Here is a 21,987-nt window from a genome sequence, read left to right on the forward strand (position 1 = left end):
GTACCCTTAGCTTGAAACTATTCCCCCAAAACATTCCTGTCTCATGTTTTTATATAACTTCATGTTTTTTGTTCACATGTCAGCTTCTTTGCACCTTATACGACCATCTTATATGAAGTTGTTTTCCCTGCCCTAGCAGTCATTTTTTTTTCACTGTCTCGCTTTTCTCTCTAAGTCACTGGACATACTGCAGTGTCTACGTATTTATGTTTTATTAACTTTTCCCTAACAAGAATGTAAAGCCATATGTTAGGAGGGATTTTTGTTTGTTTGTTTGTTTGTTTATTGGACCACACCTGGTGATACTCCTGGCTCTGCAGTCAGGAATTAACTCCAGGCAGTGCTCCGGGGATCTTATGGGATGTTGTGATCACATCTAGGTTGGTCTCATGTAAGGCAAATAAATACATTCCTTCTTGGACTATGGCTCCAGCTGCAAGGAGGAATTCTTATCTCCCTGCTACATCTTTAGTTCCTAATTGTGTATTTGGCAGGTATCACCATATCACTGTCATCCTATTATTCATCCATTTACTCAAGCGGGCACCAGTAATGTTATTCCTATTCCTCCCAGCCCTGAGACTTTAGCAGCCTCTTCTTACTTGTCTTTTCCTAACGATTGAGGCTCTTTCAGTGTCAGGGGAATGAGACCTGTTGTCGTTACTGGTTTTGGCATATCGAATATGCCACGGGGAGCTTGCTAAGCTCTGCCTGTGCAGGCAGAATACTCTCGTTAGCTTGCCGGGCTCTCCAAGAGGCATATATTTATATATTTCTCTCAGTAATTTTCTGAACCCCATCATATATGGTTTGGTAATTATGGAAAGTGGGTAGAAAGTGTTTTATGATGTGTCGGCCGGTCCAGAAAGCGGCCTGGAGCGTGGCAGTGGTTGGGTAGTGGAGGTCAGCTGCTGGGGCTGGGTCCCTTGGCAGGTAATAAATTTTAAATATTGTTGAGTGAATAAATTGTCTTTAGTTTTTCTTATAAGGTTAAGAAAATTCTAAGGAACATGTCAGTGAATCAGCAGGATCTAGATCCAGATAGTACTACAGATGTTGATGATGTTAGAAGTTCTGAAGAAGAACTTATCCAAAAATGTGATAAAATGTGGAAAGATATGGAAGAAGTAAGTATTGAGAGATAAAACTGATATGCAAATTAATATAATGTTCAATTCAATTTCCAGGATAGACTTAGACAAGTAAATATTAGGCTGGTACTCAAAAAACTGTTATATGATAAATATACAATAGTTTTAAACCTATAATTTTAAACTAGTTATATAAGAGACTTTATACTAGGTGAACCATAGAAAGAGAAAAATATGGAAATCTCTGCCCTAAAGAAGACTATCGTTTAATGTAAGCAATAGTTATAAGATGTTTTGTGGTAAAGTGCCAAGATTATACTTAGAAGGAGTAGTTAACCATAGATTGATTAAAGATGTTGAAGCTAGCTTTTAGAAGAGATAATGACTAAATTCATTTCTGTAAGTTACTAGAAGCTAGCCTGTGAAGTTAAAAAGGTATACAAAACTGTAAGAGCCAGTATATAAAGCTTGGGTGAGTTTAGAATGTTATAGCTTATATAAGAAGACTTGTGAGGTGAGACTGGAAAAATACTTAGGGGTAAGAATGTGAAGGATTTTGTTATGTCTATACTATAGGAAATCATGAAAGGGTTATAAATATGAAGTGACATGATGAATTACACAGTTTTAGAAAATTGCTTGTGTGTTTTTCAAGACAATGAATATGGTGAGAGGTATAACATTTATAAAAGGTAGAACATTTGTGAGACTGGTATTAATTCTGGCAAGAACTAGAAGTTCTAGGGATAACTACGGTTAGGACTAAACTTTGCTCTTCCAAATATAGCGAAAAATGGATTCAAGAGGTAGTAAGAAGGAAGGGATAAGAAGCTTTGGAGGTTCATTTTTGTGAAATGGGGTAATTATGGATAGATTCACATTTTTTATTTGGATCACTGCATTGTTGGTAGTTATTCTATAACCTGCTAGAGAATTATAGAAGTTGGGAATAATAAATAATTATGTTTAAATGAAAATGAATTAACATAGAAAGCATTAAGTTTGAAATATATGTATCTATGTCAGTGAGATAGAACCACTTTTCGTCCACTATAGTATGTTGGTAGGAATTTGATCTACTTTTAGTTTTTGTTTTGTTTTTATTGGTCTACCTTTTGTTCTACTTTAAGTGGTAGACTGTGTGGTATATGAGCATTGCTGGCTGTGGTTCAAAAACCAAAATATAATAAATAAAAGATAAGTAAAAGGGGAGGTGGAGAGTTATTAGTGTTTATTTGTATGTAACTTATTTTCTTTTTAACCAAGTGTCAGAATAAATTATCACTTATTGGAACTGAGATACTCACTGATTCAAATGCTCAGGTATGAATTCATTTTTTCATTCTGAAAAATAGATAAGTAGAAGCCATTGTATTTTATATAATTGTGTCTATATTTGTCTCAAGCTTTGTTACTATTGTTGTATATGCTTATGTTAGGTATTGAGTGAATTGCTTGTTGGCTGCTATTATGTTACTGTGTTAAAAATGAGAATAGAGGCACTGGAGTGATAAAATAGCGGGTGTTTGTGTTGCACATGCCCAGCTGGAGTTTGATTCCTGGTGCCCCATATCGTCCCCTGAGCACTACCATGAGTGGTCACTTAATGCAGAGCCAGGAGTAAGCCCTGAGCACCGCCCATGTGGTCCCAAAATAAAAAGAAAAGAACAACAATTAAAAAAAAATGTGAGAATGGAGTGAATGTAAGACCAAGATGGTGCAGGTGGGTGTTCTATGAGATTATACCAGCTCCAAACTGCAACACAAAGGGAAAGAGATAGTACAGTGGTGAGGGCACTTGCCTTGCATGTGGCCAAAACTCACATTCAGTCCCTGGTACCCTATATGATCCTCTGAGCCCTGCCAGGAGCACAGAATACAGAGCCAGGAATAAGCCCTGAGCACAGCTGGGTGTGGCCCAAAACCAAAAAAGAAGAAAAACTATAATAAAACACGCAAAAATACATTAGCATCCTGTGTGAGACAGAGGAGGTACACAGGGGTGAGCAGTATCAGGAAAGTGTTCTCATGAGGAAACTTAGAACATTCCTTGATAGGCGCCAGAGAAATAGTATAGTGGATAGGGCATGTGTCTCGAACACACGCTAGCCAAGCAGGGTTTGATCTCCATCATCCCATATGGTTCCCTGAGGACCACCAGCAACAATCCCTGAGCATTGCCGGTTGTGGTCCTCAAGAGCAAAGAAACAAGCAAAAAAGAACATCTCTTTGATGAGTGGCAGCCATCTGCTTTTACTCAGAGAGAGACTTCAAGAACTAAGGAAGAGCGGGTCATGCTGTGTGTGGCTCCACTGTCTCAGGACTGGAGCCATGTACCAGGGTGTAGAGCTGGGAACCACGAAGTGAGGAAAGCAGAGCTGCAGAGTCCCAGCAGTGGCCAGAAGTAGCCCAGTTGAGACCCACAATTCTGTGTGAAATTGGTGAACGTGGAGCCTAACTTTCTGTCTAAGCCTGCACAAAACCAGCCTGCACAAGTCCTAGCACTTAAACAATAGCACCTCAGACGAAGCAGAAGAGCCCACAGAAATCAATGGATTGATGAAAACAAAGGCCTGAAAACATCCCCAGACAATAGCAATTCTACAAACTCTCAGAGGAGTACTTGAAAAATGAGTATTAAGACTGTTCATTGAAATGAGGGAAAAAATAGTACATATTTCCAACAAAGAAAAAGGAAAGTATAAGAGAGTACGAGAAAACTGCAATCAGAAGTGACCAAAGTACAAAACAAGCAAATTGAAAAAGTCACTGGATAGACTCCGTAGCAGAGTGACAGGAACTGAGGAATGAGATAGCTGGAGAGATGGTACATTCGGGAGGGCATTTGCTTTGCACGCAGTTAACCCAGGCTCAATCCCTGGCATCCTATATGGTCCCCTGAGCACTGCTAAGAGTGATTCCTGAGTGCAGAGCTGGGAGTAACCCCTGAGGATTGCCGGGAGTGGCCCATAAACAAAACAAAAACCAAACAACCACCCCGTGTAAGCTCCTCAAGCTCGAGGAGCAGTGAACTATGAGTGCTCACACATTGACGGATGTCCGCAGGCTCTCGGGCGGCTCTCTTGCCGCCCGCGTTTGGTACTCTAGAACCGCATCCCCACCCAGGAAGGTTGTTGCCTTGGGCCGGCGAAGGAGAAACAAGAGCCAGGCTAGTTGGTGATCAGTCGCTGTTTATTCCATCTCTCATCTCCCTAACTCTCTAACTTTCACACTCTCCCCAACATCGCCCCTCCCCCCCAGCTCTTTCCAGCTCTCTCCCAGGTCTCTCCAACCCTCTCTTTAACTCGCTCCATAACGCTCTTCGCCTCTGGCCACAACTCTCTCCCACTCTCCACAGCAACTCGCTCTCTCTCACTCTGCCTCTCTCTACTCTCCCCAGCTCCCCGCAGCCACCACTTTAATCACCTCTTCTCTAAACACGCATTCCCCCTGCCCCCCTCCCCGAAGCGCAGTCATGTTTATCAAGCCTTCCTGACCACCTGCAATCCACAACGACAAAACAGCACATCTCGCCACAGACTCAGACTACAGTGCTCAGGCTGGATTAATCATTCCTAACCCTAGCAGGGTCCAAATCTAGTTTTTACTTTTTGGATCATGACAGAATTTGTCCATGATCATGCTCTTACTTACAGTTAAGTATTATGGCACTTTGGCCTGGCCCATTTCGATGCCAGGGTAGCTCACAGCTTGCCCTGGGTCCTTTCAGTCCCTCATTGGGACCCATCTGTTGGGCAACTGAGGCTTAATTCGGGAGAGCAGATATCCAGGAGGTAATATTATCTGGAGTCAATTAATTCCCAAGTTACAAGCTTGTCTTTTTAACTGTTTTCCTGTGTTCATACAAAAAGTAATTGCTCTGAAGTAACTAACCATGCAAAGGACATTAAGGAGAAGAGAAAAACACACTATTTGTAAGTCAGCAGAGTCTGATCAAGAGACTAAGGTAATTAACAGGTTGGGAAAGCAATCAATAAACCCAGGCTCCCTGAGGTCAGGGAGGAAGGGCAAACCAGTGTTATCCTACACACCCTTGGTACCCCCAAAAAAAAAAAAAAAGCCCTGAGGAATGAATCAGATGAATCAGTATGTTGGAGAATGGTACGTGAAACCATTGATAAGAAGAAAAAAGAAAAAAGGCTATGAAAAAGACAACAAAGATTTTTTGGAATAACTTTAACAGGAACAACATCCAAATTATAGGAATCCCTGAGGGAGAGGAAAGAGAGAATGGAAAAAACTATTGGTCAAAGAAATTATAGATGAGAATTTTTTCAATCTGAAGATTGAGTCATATACTCAGTTCCAAAAAGCTCAGAGTTCCAACCAAAATAAACCTAAATAGAAGAATTCCAAGATACACTGTAATTTAAATGACAAAAGCCAAAGATGGATATGGATTCTTGAGAGCAGCAAAATTAAAAAAGAAACTTATGTGTAAAGAAACCCCTTTAAGACTTAGATCAAATTAGCAAATGAAACTATAAGGCAGAGGAGAATAGTTTGGCATAGGAAAACATTCGATAAAATAAACATACCAACCTGAATATTCAGCTAGGGTAGTACTCAGATTTGTAGGAGCAAAACAAAACTTTACAGACAAATAATAGCTCAAGGAGTTCATGACCTTTAAACTAGTATTTCAAGGAACACTAAGTGTTTTTCTTTAAAAGGAAAAGAACCAGGGAGATAGCTCAGTGGATTGAGAGCGTGCTTTGCATTCGAGAGATCTGGATTTAATTTCTAGCCCTGCATGGTCCCACAAAGTACCACCAGGAGCAAGTCTGAGCACAGAACCAGGAGTAACCCATGAGCACTGCTGGGTGTAGGCCAAAGACATCAACAAAATAGAAAATTGAAGACAAAAAACCCTACTTGGGAGTAGTCTGATACTAAAATATAAAAAGGAAAGGAAAATTGACTACCTGATAGTCAACTATGGATTAATATTATATATTGAATAAATATAATTTAATGGGATTATATTTAATCTATATATGACTATAAATATATATGGGGGGGTGTCACACTTGGCAGTGCTCAGGTATTACTACTAGTTTGGTGCTCAGGAATCACTCCTGGAGGGCTCAGGGGACCATAATTGATGCCCAGGATAATGATTTTTAATGGTTTAGGTGGTTATGATAACTGTTAACTTTAAGAACTAATATAAAATTATTTAAAATGTCTATACTTTCAGCTATGAGTAGCTATCACTACTCTACAAGGAATGACTTTGTTTAATTCTATTTTTTATAGTTATCATTATCAATTATGCAAGTGAAACACTTAACAGCTGAACTCAGTCAATGGCAGAAAGAAACCCCTGAAAGTAAGTTTTGCTTTTCGCTGAAATTTTACCACAACTTAAGTGCTAGCCTACTCAGGAAAAGAAATCAAATGTTGGCTAACTGAATTGGGAAGTATAGATGTGTTTTGGTTAATGCCCTGATATCACAGAGAATAGACCGCCTCCCCCACCTTTGGAAAGAGCCGCTACTGAGGCCGCATATGCTGCCTGAGCTCATGTGCTGCTTGTGCCCACGTGGCCGAGCACATGTGGGCTGAGCACATGTGTCACCCGCATCTCCCCTCTTGAGATGTGTACTTTCATGCTTTCGTGTCTAATGCTAGGATGTGTGTAGGGGCTCTCTCCGCCCTTGGAGAAGGCCGTGTTCTCTCTTGAGTACATTACTCTCTCTCACTCTCTTCCCCTCCACACCTTAAAAATCCTCCAAATAAAATATATTTGTTTCACTAAAAAAAAAAGAAGAAGAAAAAGAGAAAAAAAGAGCCACTAATGAGGATCTGAAGGTCTTGGTAAGATTATGAAATTTCATGAGTCCAAGACTTTCTGCCAACATCCAGATGAACTTGTTTGTTTGTTTGTTTTTTGGCCACAGCCTGGTTTAATCATCATCAGGTTTAATCCTGAATCTGCTCTAAGATGGGCGAGGGGACAGTCCTTGGTGCTGCGGATAGAACCGGGATTGGACCCACGCAAGGCAAATGCCTTCCCTCACTATCGCTTCAGCTTCAGATTGACGTTAATGGACACAAGGAACTCCACGCCAAGATAATTTTGAGAAATTGTGTATAAATTCCCAAAGCCGTTCTCTGCTTTTCCCCTTTGCAGGAGCCCGTGTTCTCTACGGAGCGTTTCCTCTCCATGCCCTGCCCCACTTTACTGTCACTGTCACTGTCCTCCCGTTGTTCGTCGATTTTCTCGAGCAGGCCCAGTAACGTCTCTGTCGGAGACTTTATTACTGTGTTTGGCATATCGAATACACTTTACACTTCTCTATAATGAAACTATTTTGCTCAAACAAACATGCCTACAATTTCTCTTCTCTGCTTAAAAAAAGTCTTTACTCGGGCTGGAGTGATGATACAGTGGGTGAGGCGTTTGCCTTGCACGCAGCCAACCCAGGTTGGATCCCAGGCATCAGTTGGTTCTGCATACACCCCCACGAGTAATTCCCGAGGGCAGAACCAGGAGTAACCCCTGATCATCCCCAGGTGTGACTCAAAAAGCCAAAAAAAAAAATAATTTATATTTAGTTATAAACCAACACAATGTATATTGTAATTTTTGTTTAAAGAAAAATCTGCAAGCATTTCCATTCCAATGTGATTCATATGTATTTCTGATATCTTATAAAGAAAACATTACTTTTCTTTTAAAAGATTCTTGTTTGGGGGCTGGAGAAATACTCAATGACTGAGCACAAGTGCTGCGTGCAGGCGGCCCAGGTTTGATCCCTATTCAAGGGCGAATACGGGCTTGAAAGAGCATGGCTTGGACTTAGGGGTGAGGGATGGGGTTAAGTTCTTTGACATGACTGAGCATTTGAATTTACGTCTTTCACAGAATTTGTTCTATGTGTACGTGCACACGCTTCCACGTGTACTGTGGGATGGACCCAAGGCCAACTCATCATTGAACATATCTGCAGTTCAGACTTTGAGAGCTTTTCAGCTTTTATTTCTCCAGATATTTTTTCAGTGCTTTCCTTTGCCCTGGGATTCTGATGACATGAATGTTAGATCCTTTATTGTAAGCAGCTGGACTCCTTAAGTCAACTTTTTGGTTTTATATATAGTTTTTCACTTTTAGTAAAACACACATAAGTTGCTATACTGTTTTCAAGTATACAGTTCTGATAAATATTCTATGTATCTACCATAGAATTAAACTCTTAAGGTTTTTGAGATTTTTAAAATATGTATAATTTTAATTTTGTTTGTTTCTGTAGTAACTCCACTGAGTGAAGATGTTCTGATAACACTAGGAAAAGAAGAAGTAAGTCACTTACTGAATTTGCAGTAACCACAAATAATTTATAACTAGAAGTATTTTGGATACATTCATGATATAAGAAGTAGAGTTAGGGGCTGGAGCAATAGCACAGCAGGTAGGGCGTTTGCCTTGCATGCAGCCAACATGGCCGACATAGGTTCGATTCCCAGCATCCCATATGGTCCCCCGAGCACTGCCAGAGGTGATTCCTGTGTGCATGAGCTAGGATCAACCCCTGAGCATCGCCGGGTGTGACCCAAAAGGCAAAAAAAAAAAAGTAGAGTTAAACAACCTTAAAGCCAAGCTACTGGTCCTGAGAGAAAGTACAGGGGGTAAATGCTTGCTTTGCATGCAGCTGACCTGGGTTTGAAGCCTGGCACCACATGTGATTCCCCAAACCCTAACAGGACTTTAGAGTCCTAAGCATAGAGCCAGGGTGCCCAGCTGTGCCCACCAATATGTATGTAAAAGCAATACATATAAACAATAAAACTATGGTACTTTTTCTGTTTTTTTCTGTATTTCATTGAAAAGAATATTTTAATTGATATGATTTTTCAAACTGAATTTTTGTATCAGAACTATTGATAAAGTTACTATTTAATATGTAATATTCAATCTTGTGTGCAAGGCTGGAGCGATAGCACAGCGGTAGGGCGTTTGCCTTGCACACAGCCAACATGGCCGACCCGAGTTCGATTCCTCCGCCCCTCTCGGAGAGCCCGGCAAGCTACCGAGAGTATCTCGCCTGCACGGCAGAGCCTGGCAAGCTCCCCGTGACGTATTCGATATGCCAGACACAGTAACAACAAAGTCTCCAATGGAGACGTGACTGGGCCCACTCGAGCAAATCGACAAACAACGGGAGGGCCTTATTCAATCTTGTACTAAATTTTTAATTAAGTTCTTTATAATAAAGCAAAATGCTTCATTATAAAGTTTGGAGTGATAGTTCAGTGGGCAGGAAGCTTGCCTTACAAGTGGATGACGAGGGTTCCATCCCCTGACAACAGAAAGCAAAATGAATAAGCATGACTATACCCATACATTTTTCCATTTTAATAGTTATGTAATTATCAGTGAAGGCATATTTTTAATGTGTTAAATCCATTAGGTATAAGTGTTGGAGGTATAGGAGAAAAAAATAAAAGCAAATAAGAGTTTTAAACGGTATTATAGGGCATAGAGATCTGTTTGCCTAGAGACAGTAGTAGTGATGAAAAAAGAGATGATTTGCCTTACAGAACTGAAGAAACGCTTAGAATTTGAAGAATACTGGTACTGAAAATACAGAGTTCACATGTGGAGCACATAATAAGAACTCATATTATTAGACCTTTACTTTCTCACGACCAAGCAGCTAAAATTGGAGGATGAGGGGTGCTGTGGGGGCCCACACTTGGCAGTGCCCAGGGCTTATTTCTGACTTTTCACTTAAGGATCAGGCTTGGCTCTGCTCAGGTGATCATATGGGGTGCAGGGGATCGAACCTGGGCTGGCCTCATACAAAGCAAGTGCCCTGTCTTCTGTAATTGCTGCAGCCCCACGTAGCCAACTTTAAATCCACACACCTGTCAACGAAAAATATATGGTATGAGGACGTGTGACGTTATCCCTCTGGACTCAGGGATCACTAGGTTGGGTGTTCATTTGTGTACATTAGTTTATTGCATCTCTGACTCCTTTAACAATAAAGATTTGCTGAATGAGTTTATTCACTTACATCTATTTATGTAGTCTTCTCAGAAGAGGGACCTAATATGCCTAATTACTGAATATTTAACCTTACATTATCTTTCAATATATAATTAAAGCATTCTCATAATATTAATCTGATAGTGAAATGTTAAATATACTTAATACCTGCTATATATTTTCCTTCAAAATCTTTCTGGTAGGATATTTTAATAGATTTCTGAATATACTAGACCAATATGTAATTTTTGTCATTAGAAGTATCACTGTTATAGAAATAAAGGTTAAACAATCTGAATCATTTTTGTTCTAGTTTCAAAAATTGAAGCATGATCTTGAATTGGTACTCTCTACTATTCGGGCAAAGAATGAAAAGTTGAAAGAAGACTTGGAAAGGTCTGTGTTTTTGTTTTTTTTTAACTTTTGGGTCATACCTGGCAATGATCAGAGGTTACTCCTGGCTCATGCATCAGGAATTACTTCTGGCGGTGCTCAGGGGACCATATGGGATGCTGGGAATCGAACCGGGGTTGGCTATGTGCAAGGCAAATGCCCTACCCGCTGTGCTATCACTCCAGCCCCAAGGTCTGTGTATATTATAATTACTATTATTCATTGACAATTCTGATATATTGAACCAGCATTAATATTTTATTTGACAATAGATTTTGTTTTTCCATCTTTAAAGGGAGCAACAATGGTTACATGAACAGCAACAGATAATGGAATCACTTAATCTATTACACAGTGAATTGACACAGCAGGTTGTGCCACTTTCTGAATCAAGGTATTGATTTTATCTTCTGGAAACTTAAAAGTGGAGAAAGCATTTTCATTTACGTTCATAATACATAGGTTAGAATAAGGCAAACATTAGACATCTTGAGTCTTTAAGTTTTATCTACTATTATTTAAATGACTTTTAAATGTTACTTAGAAATTTTTAAAAGATATACCTTTAGCTCTGTTATATAAGTAATAGTTTCATAAATTCATTATTTGGTTTGAAGAGTTGAAGTTTGGAAAAAAAGTTTTTGATCAACTTTATGAATAACAGTTTACTTGTATATATTTAATGTATTTTGCCAGTGAAATATTTCTTTAATTTTTAAAAATCCTCTAGCATCATTGAAAAACTGGAGGCTAAGCTTCATGATGTAAAAGAATTTAAGGAGAAACTCTTGATTTCCTTGGGTGCATTTCTAGAAGATCATTTTCCTCTACCTGAGCGAAATGTTAAAAAGAAAAAGGTAAGTTTTATACATTTTTTTTGTTGATTGTAGGGGCCATTCCTGGTGATGCTCAGGTGCCAGGACTTCTCTGACAGTGACAAGCAAGCCTCTAGTACCAAGAATTAAACCCAGAAGCTTCACACATAGAAGACGTGTGCTCTACCACTTGGGTCTTATTTATTATTGTTATTATTATTATTATTATTATTTTACGTAGGAGTACTGCTATTTATTCGGCCACTGATTGGGTCTTATTTCTTACCAGAAAAATATAAGTTTTAGGGAAAACATTCATGACATTTTCATTTTCACATATGAAATTGGTTTAGACAGATTAAAATGTAGATTTTTTGCATACTTTTTGTAATTTAAGTATTTTGCAGGCAGACAAAGATATATGTACAGATTTCATCATGTTATATTCGCTGAAAATTGAAAACAGCTTATAAAATAATAGAGCAGATAAGTCACATGCCTTGTATACAACTGACCTTGCTTCTATCTCTGGCACTGTCTATGGTCCCAAAAGAAGTACCAGGAGTGACACCTGAGTGCAGAACTAGAAGAAAATGCCACCAAGTGTGACCCCCAAACTAAACAAGAAAAAAAAATGGAAGCAAGTTCAATATAATAGGATTAGATCACTTTTTTATTTAAAAAAAAATTTTTTTTTAAAGTGAAAGCCACATGCACATTTCATTGAGACACGGCAATAGCGATAGCACAGCGGTAGGGCGTTTGCCTTGCACGCAGCCAACATGGCCGACCCGAGTTCGATTCCTCCGCCCCTCTCGGAGAGCCCGGCAAGCTACCGAGAGTATCTCGCCCGCACGGCAGGGCCTGGCAAGCTACCCGTGACGTATTCGATATGCCAAACACAGTAACAACAATGTCTCCAATGGAGACGTTACTGGGCCCGCTCGAGCAAATCGATGATCAACGGGAGGGCCTTTACCTTTTACCTTTACCTTTTTTTATTATTTTTTAAATTTTTTTCATGACTCACCAATGAGGTACAGTTACAGACTTACAAACTTTCGTGCTTACATTTCAGCCATACAGTGATCGAGTACCCATCCCTCCACCAGTGCCTGTTCTCCACCACCAATGTTCCCAGTTTTCCTCCCCTTACCCCTACCCTCCGGCTCTGTGGCAGGCCTTTTACTTTCTCTCTCCTTTAGCGTGTTGTTGTGGTCTGCAATGGAAGTATTAAGTGGCCATCATATTCGGTCTGTAGTCTACTTTCAGCACACATCTCCCATCCCAAGCAGGTCCTCCAAGCATTCTTTACTTGGTGGTCCCTTCGCTATCTGAGTTGCCTTTTCCCCATGTGAGCCGGCATGTGAGGCCGGCTTCCAAGCCATGAAGCAATCCTCCTGGCCCTTATCTCTACTATCCTTGGGTGTTAGTCTCGCATTCTGTTACTTTATATTCCACAAATGAGTGCAGTCCTTTTATGTCTGTCCCTCTCTTTCTGACTCATATCACTTAGCATGATACTCTCCGTGTTAATCCACTTATATGCAAATTTCATGACTTTATCTTTTCTAACAGCTGCATAGTATTCCATTGTGTAGACGTATCAAAGTTTCTTTAGCCAGTCATCTGTTCTTGGGCACTCAGGTTTTTTCCAGATTCTGGCTATTGTAAACAGTGCTGCAATGAACATACAAGTGCAGATGTCATTTCTACTGTACTTTTTTTTGCATCTACGGGCTATATTCTCAGAAGTGGTATTGCTGAGTCAAATGGGAGCTCAATTTCTAATTTTTTGAGAAAAGTCCATACTGTTTTCCAAAAGGGCTGAACCAGTCGGCATTCCCACCACATCCATGCCAACACCGGTTGCTTTTGTTCTTTTGGATGTGGGCCAGTCTTTGTGGTGTGAGATGATATCTCATTGTCGTTTTGATCTGCATCTCCCTGATGATTAGTGATGAAGAGCATTTTTTTTCATGTTCCTTTTGGCCATTCAGATTTCGTCTTTTAGAAAGTTTCTGTTCATTTCATCACCCCATTTTCTAATGGGGTTGGATGTTTTCTTCTTGTGGAGTTCAACTGGTATCATCTATATCCATGATATCAACCCCTTATAAGATGGATATTGAGTGAATATTCTTTCCCACTCTGTAGACTGTCTTTTTATTCCTGTCACTACTTCTTTTGAGGTACAGAAGCTTCTTAATATAATCCCATTTATTTATCTCTGTTTCTACTTGCTTGGGGAGTGGCGTGTAGTTTTCTTTGTGCAGGTCCTTTACCTCCTTAGTTAAGCTGATTCTGAAGTACTTGATTTTCTGAGGCATGATTGTGAATGGTGTTGCTTTTTCCATGTCACTTTCTTCTCATTATTTGTATATAGAATAGCCATGGACTTTACGGTATTGATTTTATAGCCTGTGACTTCACAAGACTATTGTTTCTAGGAGCTTCTTGGTAGAGACTTTTGGGTTCTCTAAGTATAGTATCATATAATCTGTGAATAGTGAGAGCTCGACTTCTTCCTTCCCTATATTCTGTCTGTCTGTCCTCCCGTCATTGATTTGGTCGAGTGGGCCCAGTAACGTCTCCATTTTGAGACTTCTTGTTACTGTGTTTGGCATATTGGCAGGCTTTGCCATGTGGATACTTTCGGTAGCTTGCCGGGCTCTCCAAGAGGGGTGGAGGAATCGAACCCGGCTCAGCCGGGCTGGCTGTGTGCAGGGCAAGTGCCCTACTGCTGTGCTTTCCTACCTGAATACCCTTAATATCTTTTTCTTACCTAACCGCTATTGCAAGTACTTCCAGTACTATATTGAAGAGAAGTGGTGAGAGTGGTCATCCTTGTCTTGTCCCTGATCTTGGAGGGAAGGCTCTTAGTTTCTCCCTGTTGAGCATAATACTTGCCATAGGCTTGTGGTAGATGACTTTGACTATGTTGAGGAAAGTTCCTGCAGTACCTATTTTGGTGAGAGTTTTCATCTTAAACGGGTGCTGGATCTTGTCAAATGTGTTCTCTGCATCTATTGATATGATCATATGGTTTTTATCTTTTCTTTTGTTGATATGATGGATTATGTTGATTGATTTCTGAATGTTAAACCATTCTTGCATCCTTAAATCCCACTTGGTCGTGGTGTACAATCTTTTTGATAAGTTGCTGGATTCTATTTGCTAATATTTTGTTGAGGATATTCACATCCATGTTCATCAGGGATATCGGCTAGTAATTTTCTTTTTTTGTGGTGACCCTATTTCCTTTGGTATTAGGGAGATATGTGCCTCATAGAAACTGTTTGGGAGAGTTTCTGTTTCTTCAATTTCCTGGGAAAACTTCAGAAAAACTGACAATAGGTCCTCTTTAAATGTTTGGGAAAATTTGCTAGTGAATCCACCTGGAATTGGGCTTTTGTTTTGGGGAAGACTTTTGATTACAGTTTCAATCGTGGTCTGAAAAAATAGTTGATACAATTTCTATTGATAGTAATAGGTCTACTCAGGTATTCCAAATCTTCTTGGTTCAGCCTTGGGAAATTATAGGAGTCCAGGAATTTTTCCATTTCTTCTAGGTTTTCTTGTTTCATGGCATTACAGACTTTCAAAGTAGTCTTTGATGATCTTTTGAATTTCTTTGGTTTCTGTTGTGATGTCCCCCTTTTCATTTCTGATTCAGTTTGTTATGGTGTTCTCTCTCTTTCTCTCTCTCTCTCTCTCTCTCTCTCTCTCTCTCTCTCTATGAGTCTTGCTAGTGGCTTATCAGTCTTGTTTATTTTCTCAAAGAACCAGCTCTTGGTTTTATTGATCTTTCGGATTGTTTTTTGGTTTTCCATGTCATTAATTTGTTTTATTATTTCTTTCCTTCTGCTGGTATGGACTCCTTTTGTTGGTCCTTTTCTAAGATCGTGAGCTGTGAAGTCAAGTTATTTATATTGGCTCTTTCTTCCTTCCTGAGAAATGCTTGCAGATCTATAAATTTTCCCGTTAACACAGCTTTAGCTGCGTCCCATAGGTTCTGGTAGCTCGTGTCTTCATTCTCATTTGTTTCTTCCTTGATTTCCTTCCTTACCCACTCGTTCAACATTGAGTTGTTTAATTTCCAGGTGTTTGATTTGGTTCTCTGTGTCTGTGTGTGATTCACTTCTATTTTCAATGCATCGTGGTCTGAAAAGATAGTTGATACAGTTTCTATCTTTGATTCTATTGAGGTATGTTTTGTGACCCAGCTTGCGATCTATTTTGGAAAATGTTTCATGTGCACTGGAAAAGAATGTGTATACCTTTTTTTTTTGGGGGGGGGGCGTGGTGGGAATGTGAAGCCTTGTATAGATCTTCTATCCCTCTCTCTTCTGTTTCTTCCTTTAAAGCCAGTGTTTCCTTGCTGAGTTTTAATCTTGTTGATCTATCCAGAGGTGATAACATGGTGTTGAAGTCTCCAACTACTATTGTGTTGCTACCAATATCCTCCTTAAAATCTGTTAGCAGTTGTTTTAAGCACTTAGCTGGTCCCTCATTGTGTGTGTAAATGTTTAGGAGTCTGATTTCTTTCTGCTGTACATATCCCTTGATTATTTAAAAATGTCCTTTATTTAAAAAAAAGTGCTGTCCCTTCTAATCTTTTTCAACCTGAAATCTATGTTGTCGGAGACTAGTATGGCCATCCTGGCTCTTTTGAGGGAATTGTTTGCTTGCAGGATTGTTTTCCTTCCTTTGACTTTGGGTCTGTGTTTGCTCTGACTGTTCAGATGTGTTTCTTGTAGGCAGCAGAATGATTACGATATAATTTTTGAATACCAATCCCACCACTGTTACACCTTCCCACAACCATATTTCTATATCAGAATTCTTTTTAAATAACCTAATTATAAAGTTTTGGTTTTACCTTTGCCAACAAGAAATCTTACTTTTTAAATTTTGTCAATGTTTTAATACTCTTCTGTTTTTGATTTTGTTTTTGTCATCCATATTTCTTTCAAAGAGAAACATGCAAGAATCAAATGCACAACTTATAACATTGCATGAAATGCTAGAGGTAAGTGTTCATTTTCCTTATTCTGATGATGTCTCTTAATAAGCGATCTGTGAGCAATTATACATAGCTTGGAATAAAACTATTGCCTTAACTCTTAAGGTATGCACGAATCCTTATTTATGCATGTATTAACTTTCCATTAGTGTAAAGCTAGTTTCTATATGCAGTAGAAAGAATTTTATCATCTCACCAGGTGGGGCTACTTCTGGCTGTGCTCTCGGGCTTTTCCCAGCTCGGTACTTGGTGGGGGTCACTTCTGTGCTACTCAGGAGATCGAGTGGTACCCAGAATCAAATCCAAATGCCCACCATTTGAAGTGTCTGCACTTGCCTTCTGAACTTCTTCCCCAGCTCGAAATAATGTAATTTTTTCAATGAATATGAAATGAGAGTAACTAATAATCATTTCTAAAACTATTAGTTTGAGAAAACTTTCTGGAATTGGAGAGATAGTTCAGGAGTTTAAGCACATTGTACCTAACCCCAGTTTAGTCCCCAGCATCACCAGGATGCCCCATAATCACTGGCACCACCGGGTCCTCACATTGAGCTAATTGGCTCCAGGGAAGGTTACCATGCCCTTTAGTACTTTGGGGAGCCTTCTGCCTCCCAAAAAAAATCAAAAAGAAAAAAATTTTCTATTACTTAGTAGAAGCCCTGGGTAATCCACCACTGCCACAGAAAAAGAGAGAGACAGATAGAGGAGTTATCAATTATATGAATAATTTCAAATATCAGCATAATAGTGCATTGCAAATTGGTCAGAAAAGGTAGGCAAAACAATCTAAAAAGAAGCAGAATAATTAACAATTAATGACCCTTTAGAAAAAATCTTCAGTAAGCTTAGAAGAAAGAATTATTTTACAAAGCTCCATTTCATTATCATTTTGATTGGATTGGATTCTAAATTCTATTTTCATTCAGCTGAGTACTTTTCATGTCTCAGGATATTTTAATATAGAGTAGGATTTCTTCTAAAAGTGAAATGTAAATATTAGATTGGATAATAGAATCTTTTAACATTATTGTAGTTAAATTCTTACTGAAATCAAGTAAATAAAGTTTCTCAGGAATAATTAACTTTCTTTTTAAGAAATACAAGATGATATTTGGGTAAGATTGGGCCATACCAGCCATGCTCAGAGTCTATTCTTACCATTTTGCTTTGGAGAACCACTTGTGCCAGGGATTGAACTGTGCTTGACTAAATGTGAAGCAGGCACCTTATTTACTATAAATACTGTTATTTACTATAAATACTTAAAACTTCTCAGGTTATGGGTGGGTCCTCTCAACATCCTTGATCAAGGAGTCAGACACTCAGGATGAAGCTGATGGAAATGATGATAAATCAAATCTTTTGAAGGTTTATCTTAGGTGTTTTTCATCAACTCTCCATGGGGGACACAATGTTGATGAATTTAAAAAAAACTTGTGCATATCCTTATTAAAATTTTCTTTGCTTTTCAGAGGTGATTATAATCTAAAGATTGTAAATACTGGGCCAGTGAGAGTCTCAAAGGACTGGAGCAGTACTTCACATTGGGGAACCCTAGCACTGAATGGTCCTCTAAGTACGACCAGTAGCAACTCCTGAGTACTGAGCTAGGAATATCCCCAAAGCCAGGTGTGGCCCAAAAGCGAAATACCAAAAACTTATATATATATACATATATGTATATATACATATATATATATACATGTATATATATATATATCCTAAAACGTGGGAGAATGATAAATGTCGGCTAATTTTTAGGAAATGTTTTAAAAATTAACAGATTAACAGATTCATTTTAAAGTTCTTTTGATTTACTAATGTCTATAGTCTTTAAAAAAATTAGGTATATGAATTAACTCATAGGAATTATAAAAATATTCAAAGAGAAAAGAGATCAAGTTTTTGTGAGTAGTTTGTTTATTATAGCTGCATCAATTTTTTTCCCAAATGAGGTATTTTTACTTTTTTTCCTTTAGATTCTTATAAATAGATTATTTGATGTTCCACATGATCCATATGTCAAAATCACTGATTCATTTTGGCCACCTTACATTGAGCTGCTTCTACGAAATGGAATTGCCTTAAGACGTCCAGAAGATCCATCCCAAATAAGAATAGAAGCCTTCCATCAGTAAAAGTCTCTATCTTTCAAGGATAATGAAAATATTAGGATTACTTGGATAAAGAACAGTATTTGCAAATCAAAACACATCTTTTCTATCCTTCAAATGATAATGTTGCCTTCTGTTTCTCCTTAAAAATATTTTCTCATTCACTTAGTACCTTAGTGTTGTTAAACTGTGTGGACAAGAATGCACCTAAAAGTACTTCAGATTTAATGATTACAAAAAATGTAATGTATCTTCTGCAAAATTATTTGCAAGAGTGCCAGAAAGATAATACAAGAGGAATAAGACCAGCTGTAGTCCCTGAGCATTGCCAAATGTGGCCCCAAAATTTAAATACACAACATTTCTGGATAATTTCTTTATATGTTTTTAGTTCCATTTGATACTTCTCTTCATATTTAGGAAATGTAATGTAGTGTACTTTATTCCAGATACCTTTAAAATTGATGAATCTGGTATAAAATTAGCATTATTTTTATGCATTAAATTTTTATGCAGTCTTATTTCTATATTTGATAAATGTTGAGCCATGAAAAGGCTAAAGGTAGCATGGGAACTGTGTTTTAATGTTTATTATATAACAAGTGATATTTTCTATTTAATTACTTTGATGCTATTACTAATAATTGTGTTAATAAAATTTTGTTAATCCCTATGACCTCTGTAAATAAAATATCTCTCAAGAAATCTTAACTTGTGGTGTAGATAATATTTTAATAAAGTCAATAGATTTTTTTCAAACAGATAAATATATTGTAGTATTGATAATCAATATCAATCAAATTGAATTACAGAATTCCAAACCAATTCTTTTTCTTGCTTTTCTAGTGTGTACATCTATCATTAAAAATGTCTTCTTGGGCCAGAGAGATAATACAGGGTAGGGTTCTTGCTTGTATGCAGCTGTTCCGGGTTTGATTCCTGGCATTCCCTATGGTCCCCTGAGCCCAACAGAGGTGAAACCTGAGTGCAGAGCCAGGAGTAAACCCTGAGTACTAAGTACTGTTGGATGTAACCCAACCTCCCCCCCACCTCCCTCCCCAAAAGCATTCTGTGTACCATTAAAGTTTCTTACACTAAATATTTCATCTTCTTTCTTATTTTAAAAATTCTTCTTTCCGATGCTGATGCTGACTGTTGTATGTGTGCGGTAGTGATGGTAGCCTATGTTAGCATATCTGATTGCTGTGCTCGCACTTTCAGCTATGGTATTCCTCGGGGTTAGGCTTAGTTGTGATGCTTTCAGAGGCATTGCTGTGATGCTCTGCTTACAGGGGTTGCAGTCTTGGCCTCAGCGCTGGTACATCTTTAGTGAGGTTGCTCACGGGGGTTACACACTGCAGCTGTGTTCAGACACAGCTGACTGTGCCAGAGACCATACATTCTGGTGCAGCAGGGTGAACCAAGTTAGTAGAGGGTTAAACAGATACCTTCATGCTTGAAGGCAGATGCTTTTGGTCAGTGAATCAGTCTGTAGATCTGTAGACCCTAGTATCATCTTTCCCTGCCCCCAACCCCTTCAGTTTTGGGGCCACACCCAGAGGTCTTCAGAGCTTACTCCTGGCTTTATGCTCTGAGATTACTCCTGGCTATTCTTGGAGAACCATAGATGGTGCCAGGGATGAAACCCTGGTAGACCCTGTGCACGGCAAACTCCCTACCTGAGATACTATCTCTCCTGCCCATCAACTTTAATTTTTCTTACTTTCTTTTGAAATTTTATTATTATTATTTTGTTTGGGGGCCACATCTGATAGTGGCTGGACTTACTCCTGGCTCTGTGCTCAGGGACTCGTGACAGGGTTCAGGGTATCTTATGTGATGGTTAGGGATTGAATATGGTTGGCCACGTGCAAGACAAGCACCTTGGCTACTGCACTGTCTTCCAGCCCCAGCCTTTAGGAGTGTTAGCCCATTTACTGTATGTAGTTATGTACCAACACTTATGATTCCTATTTTTTATGTTTACCTTTTAATATACTTCATTGCTCTTACCATATATTGTATTTTTCAACTTTATACTTCTTACCTCAGTGTATTTTGATAATTACTAGTAAATTATAGTACAGTAGCATTGTCCTTCATTATTCATCAATTTGCTCGAGTGGGCACCAGTAACATCTCACAACAAATCGTGAGACTTGTTGCTACTGTTTTTGGCATATTGAATATGTCACGAGGAGCTTGCCAGGGTTTTCTGTGCGGGTGAGATACTCTCGGTAGCTTGCCGGACTCTCCGAGGGGCAGAGGAATCGAACCCGGGTCAGCCGTGTGCAAGACAAACGCCTACTGGTGGTGTTGTCGCTCTAGCCCAAGTAAATTATTAATAATTGAAATTATAGATATAATAACCTGTTTCTCTTTTGGTATTTTCTGATCAAAACATCAAAAATACTGGGCTGGCGAGATAATACAGGGGTTTAGGTGCCTGCCTTGCACGTACTGAACAGTTCGATCCCTGATGCCAGATACAGTCCCCTGAATACCACAATTAGTGACCCACAAGCATAGAGCCAGGAGTAAGCCCTGAGCACAGCAAGGTGTGGCTCCCAGGTAAACTAAAAAACATTAAAAACTTGTACTCCTATTCTGGCAAAGTCTACTGATAAACTGCTCTTTCTAAAAGTTTATATGGTCGTTTTAATAGGCTATCAGTTGCTAAAATGCAACTTGCTAAATGCTAAGTATTGTTACATTTTATGACAAGTACTTCAGTTAGTAAAATGGAAAAAATGCATACTACTGGCATACTCGAGTCAGCCATGTTGGCTGCATGCAAGGCAAATACCCTACCCGCTGTGCTATCACTCCAGCCCCGAGTTTGATTCCTCCGCCCCTCTTAGAGAGCCCAGCAAGCTAGCAAGAGTATCTCGCCGGCATGGCAAAGCCTGGCAAGCTACCCATGATGTATTCGATATGCCAAACACAATAACAGGTGGGAACTGGGGCCCACACACAGGGGTGCTGAGGGCACTTACTCTTGGCTCTGTACCAGAGAAATAATGTAGAGTGTTCAGTACTGAACTGTACTAATAACTAATTGACATATTAGCTTAATGGTGTAAACTAGATGCTTCCTTCCAGGGTTAAAATAAGGCATGGGGCTGGAGAAACAGTACAGCAGGAAAGTCCTGCACACAGCCAGCTCAGGTTGGATGCCCAGCAGCAAACACAGTCCCAGGACACTGGCAGGAGAGAATCCCTGAGCACAGCTTGGTGTGTCCCAAAAGCCAGAAGAACAAAGTAAGACAAGAATGTTTCCTCTTGCTGTTCCCAATCAACAGTGTAATGGAAGTTCTACCTGACTCGAAATCTCCTTAGTTTTAGCCTCAGTTCTTTCCAATTTTATCTATAGTTTTTGTGGGGTTCCAGTAAAAATCAAAGTGAATTCTTTGTGGATATTAGATTAACTTTAATGTTTATAGAGAAAGTCAAAAGACCCAGAATAACTGGCATAGTATGGAAGAACCAAGTTTAGGAGTATTCACATCAATTTCAGGACTTATTATAA

At 39.0% G+C, this 21,987-nt stretch overlaps 1 protein-coding gene across 1 annotated transcript; it reads left to right on the plus strand.

Moving 5' to 3' along the window:
• Positions 1-981: 981 nt before the first annotated feature.
• Positions 982-19,172, plus strand: CENPK (centromere protein K). The gene is made up of 9 exons (XM_056112602.1): positions 982-1,127; positions 2,358-2,414; positions 6,372-6,444; positions 8,369-8,415; positions 10,421-10,503; positions 10,796-10,894; positions 11,231-11,357; positions 16,294-16,347; positions 18,324-19,172. Exons 1-9 carry the CDS (start codon positions 1,011-1,013, stop codon positions 18,480-18,482), a joined length of 816 nt encoding a protein of 271 aa, XP_055968577.1. The 5' UTR covers positions 982-1,010; the 3' UTR covers positions 18,483-19,172.
• Positions 19,173-21,987: the final 2,815 nt, after the last annotated feature.

The sequence above is a fragment of the Sorex fumeus genome, unplaced genomic scaffold (genome assembly GCF_029834395.1).
Source record: "Sorex fumeus unplaced genomic scaffold, SorFum_2.1 ptg000018l, whole genome shotgun sequence".
Classification (NCBI taxonomy): domain Eukaryota; kingdom Metazoa; phylum Chordata; class Mammalia; order Eulipotyphla; family Soricidae; genus Sorex; species Sorex fumeus.

Coding starts and splice junctions, on each gene's coding strand:
- CENPK (XM_056112602.1), top strand. CDS start 1,011: ATGTCAGTGAATCAGCAGGATCTAGATCCAGATAGTACTACAGATGTT. Junction 1,128..2,357: donor TGTGGAAAGATATGGAAGAA/GTAAGTATTGAG, acceptor TTTTTAACCAAG/TGTCAGAATAAATTATCACT. Junction 16,348..18,323: donor CATTGCATGAAATGCTAGAG/GTAAGTGTTCAT, acceptor TTTTTCCTTTAG/ATTCTTATAAATAGATTATT.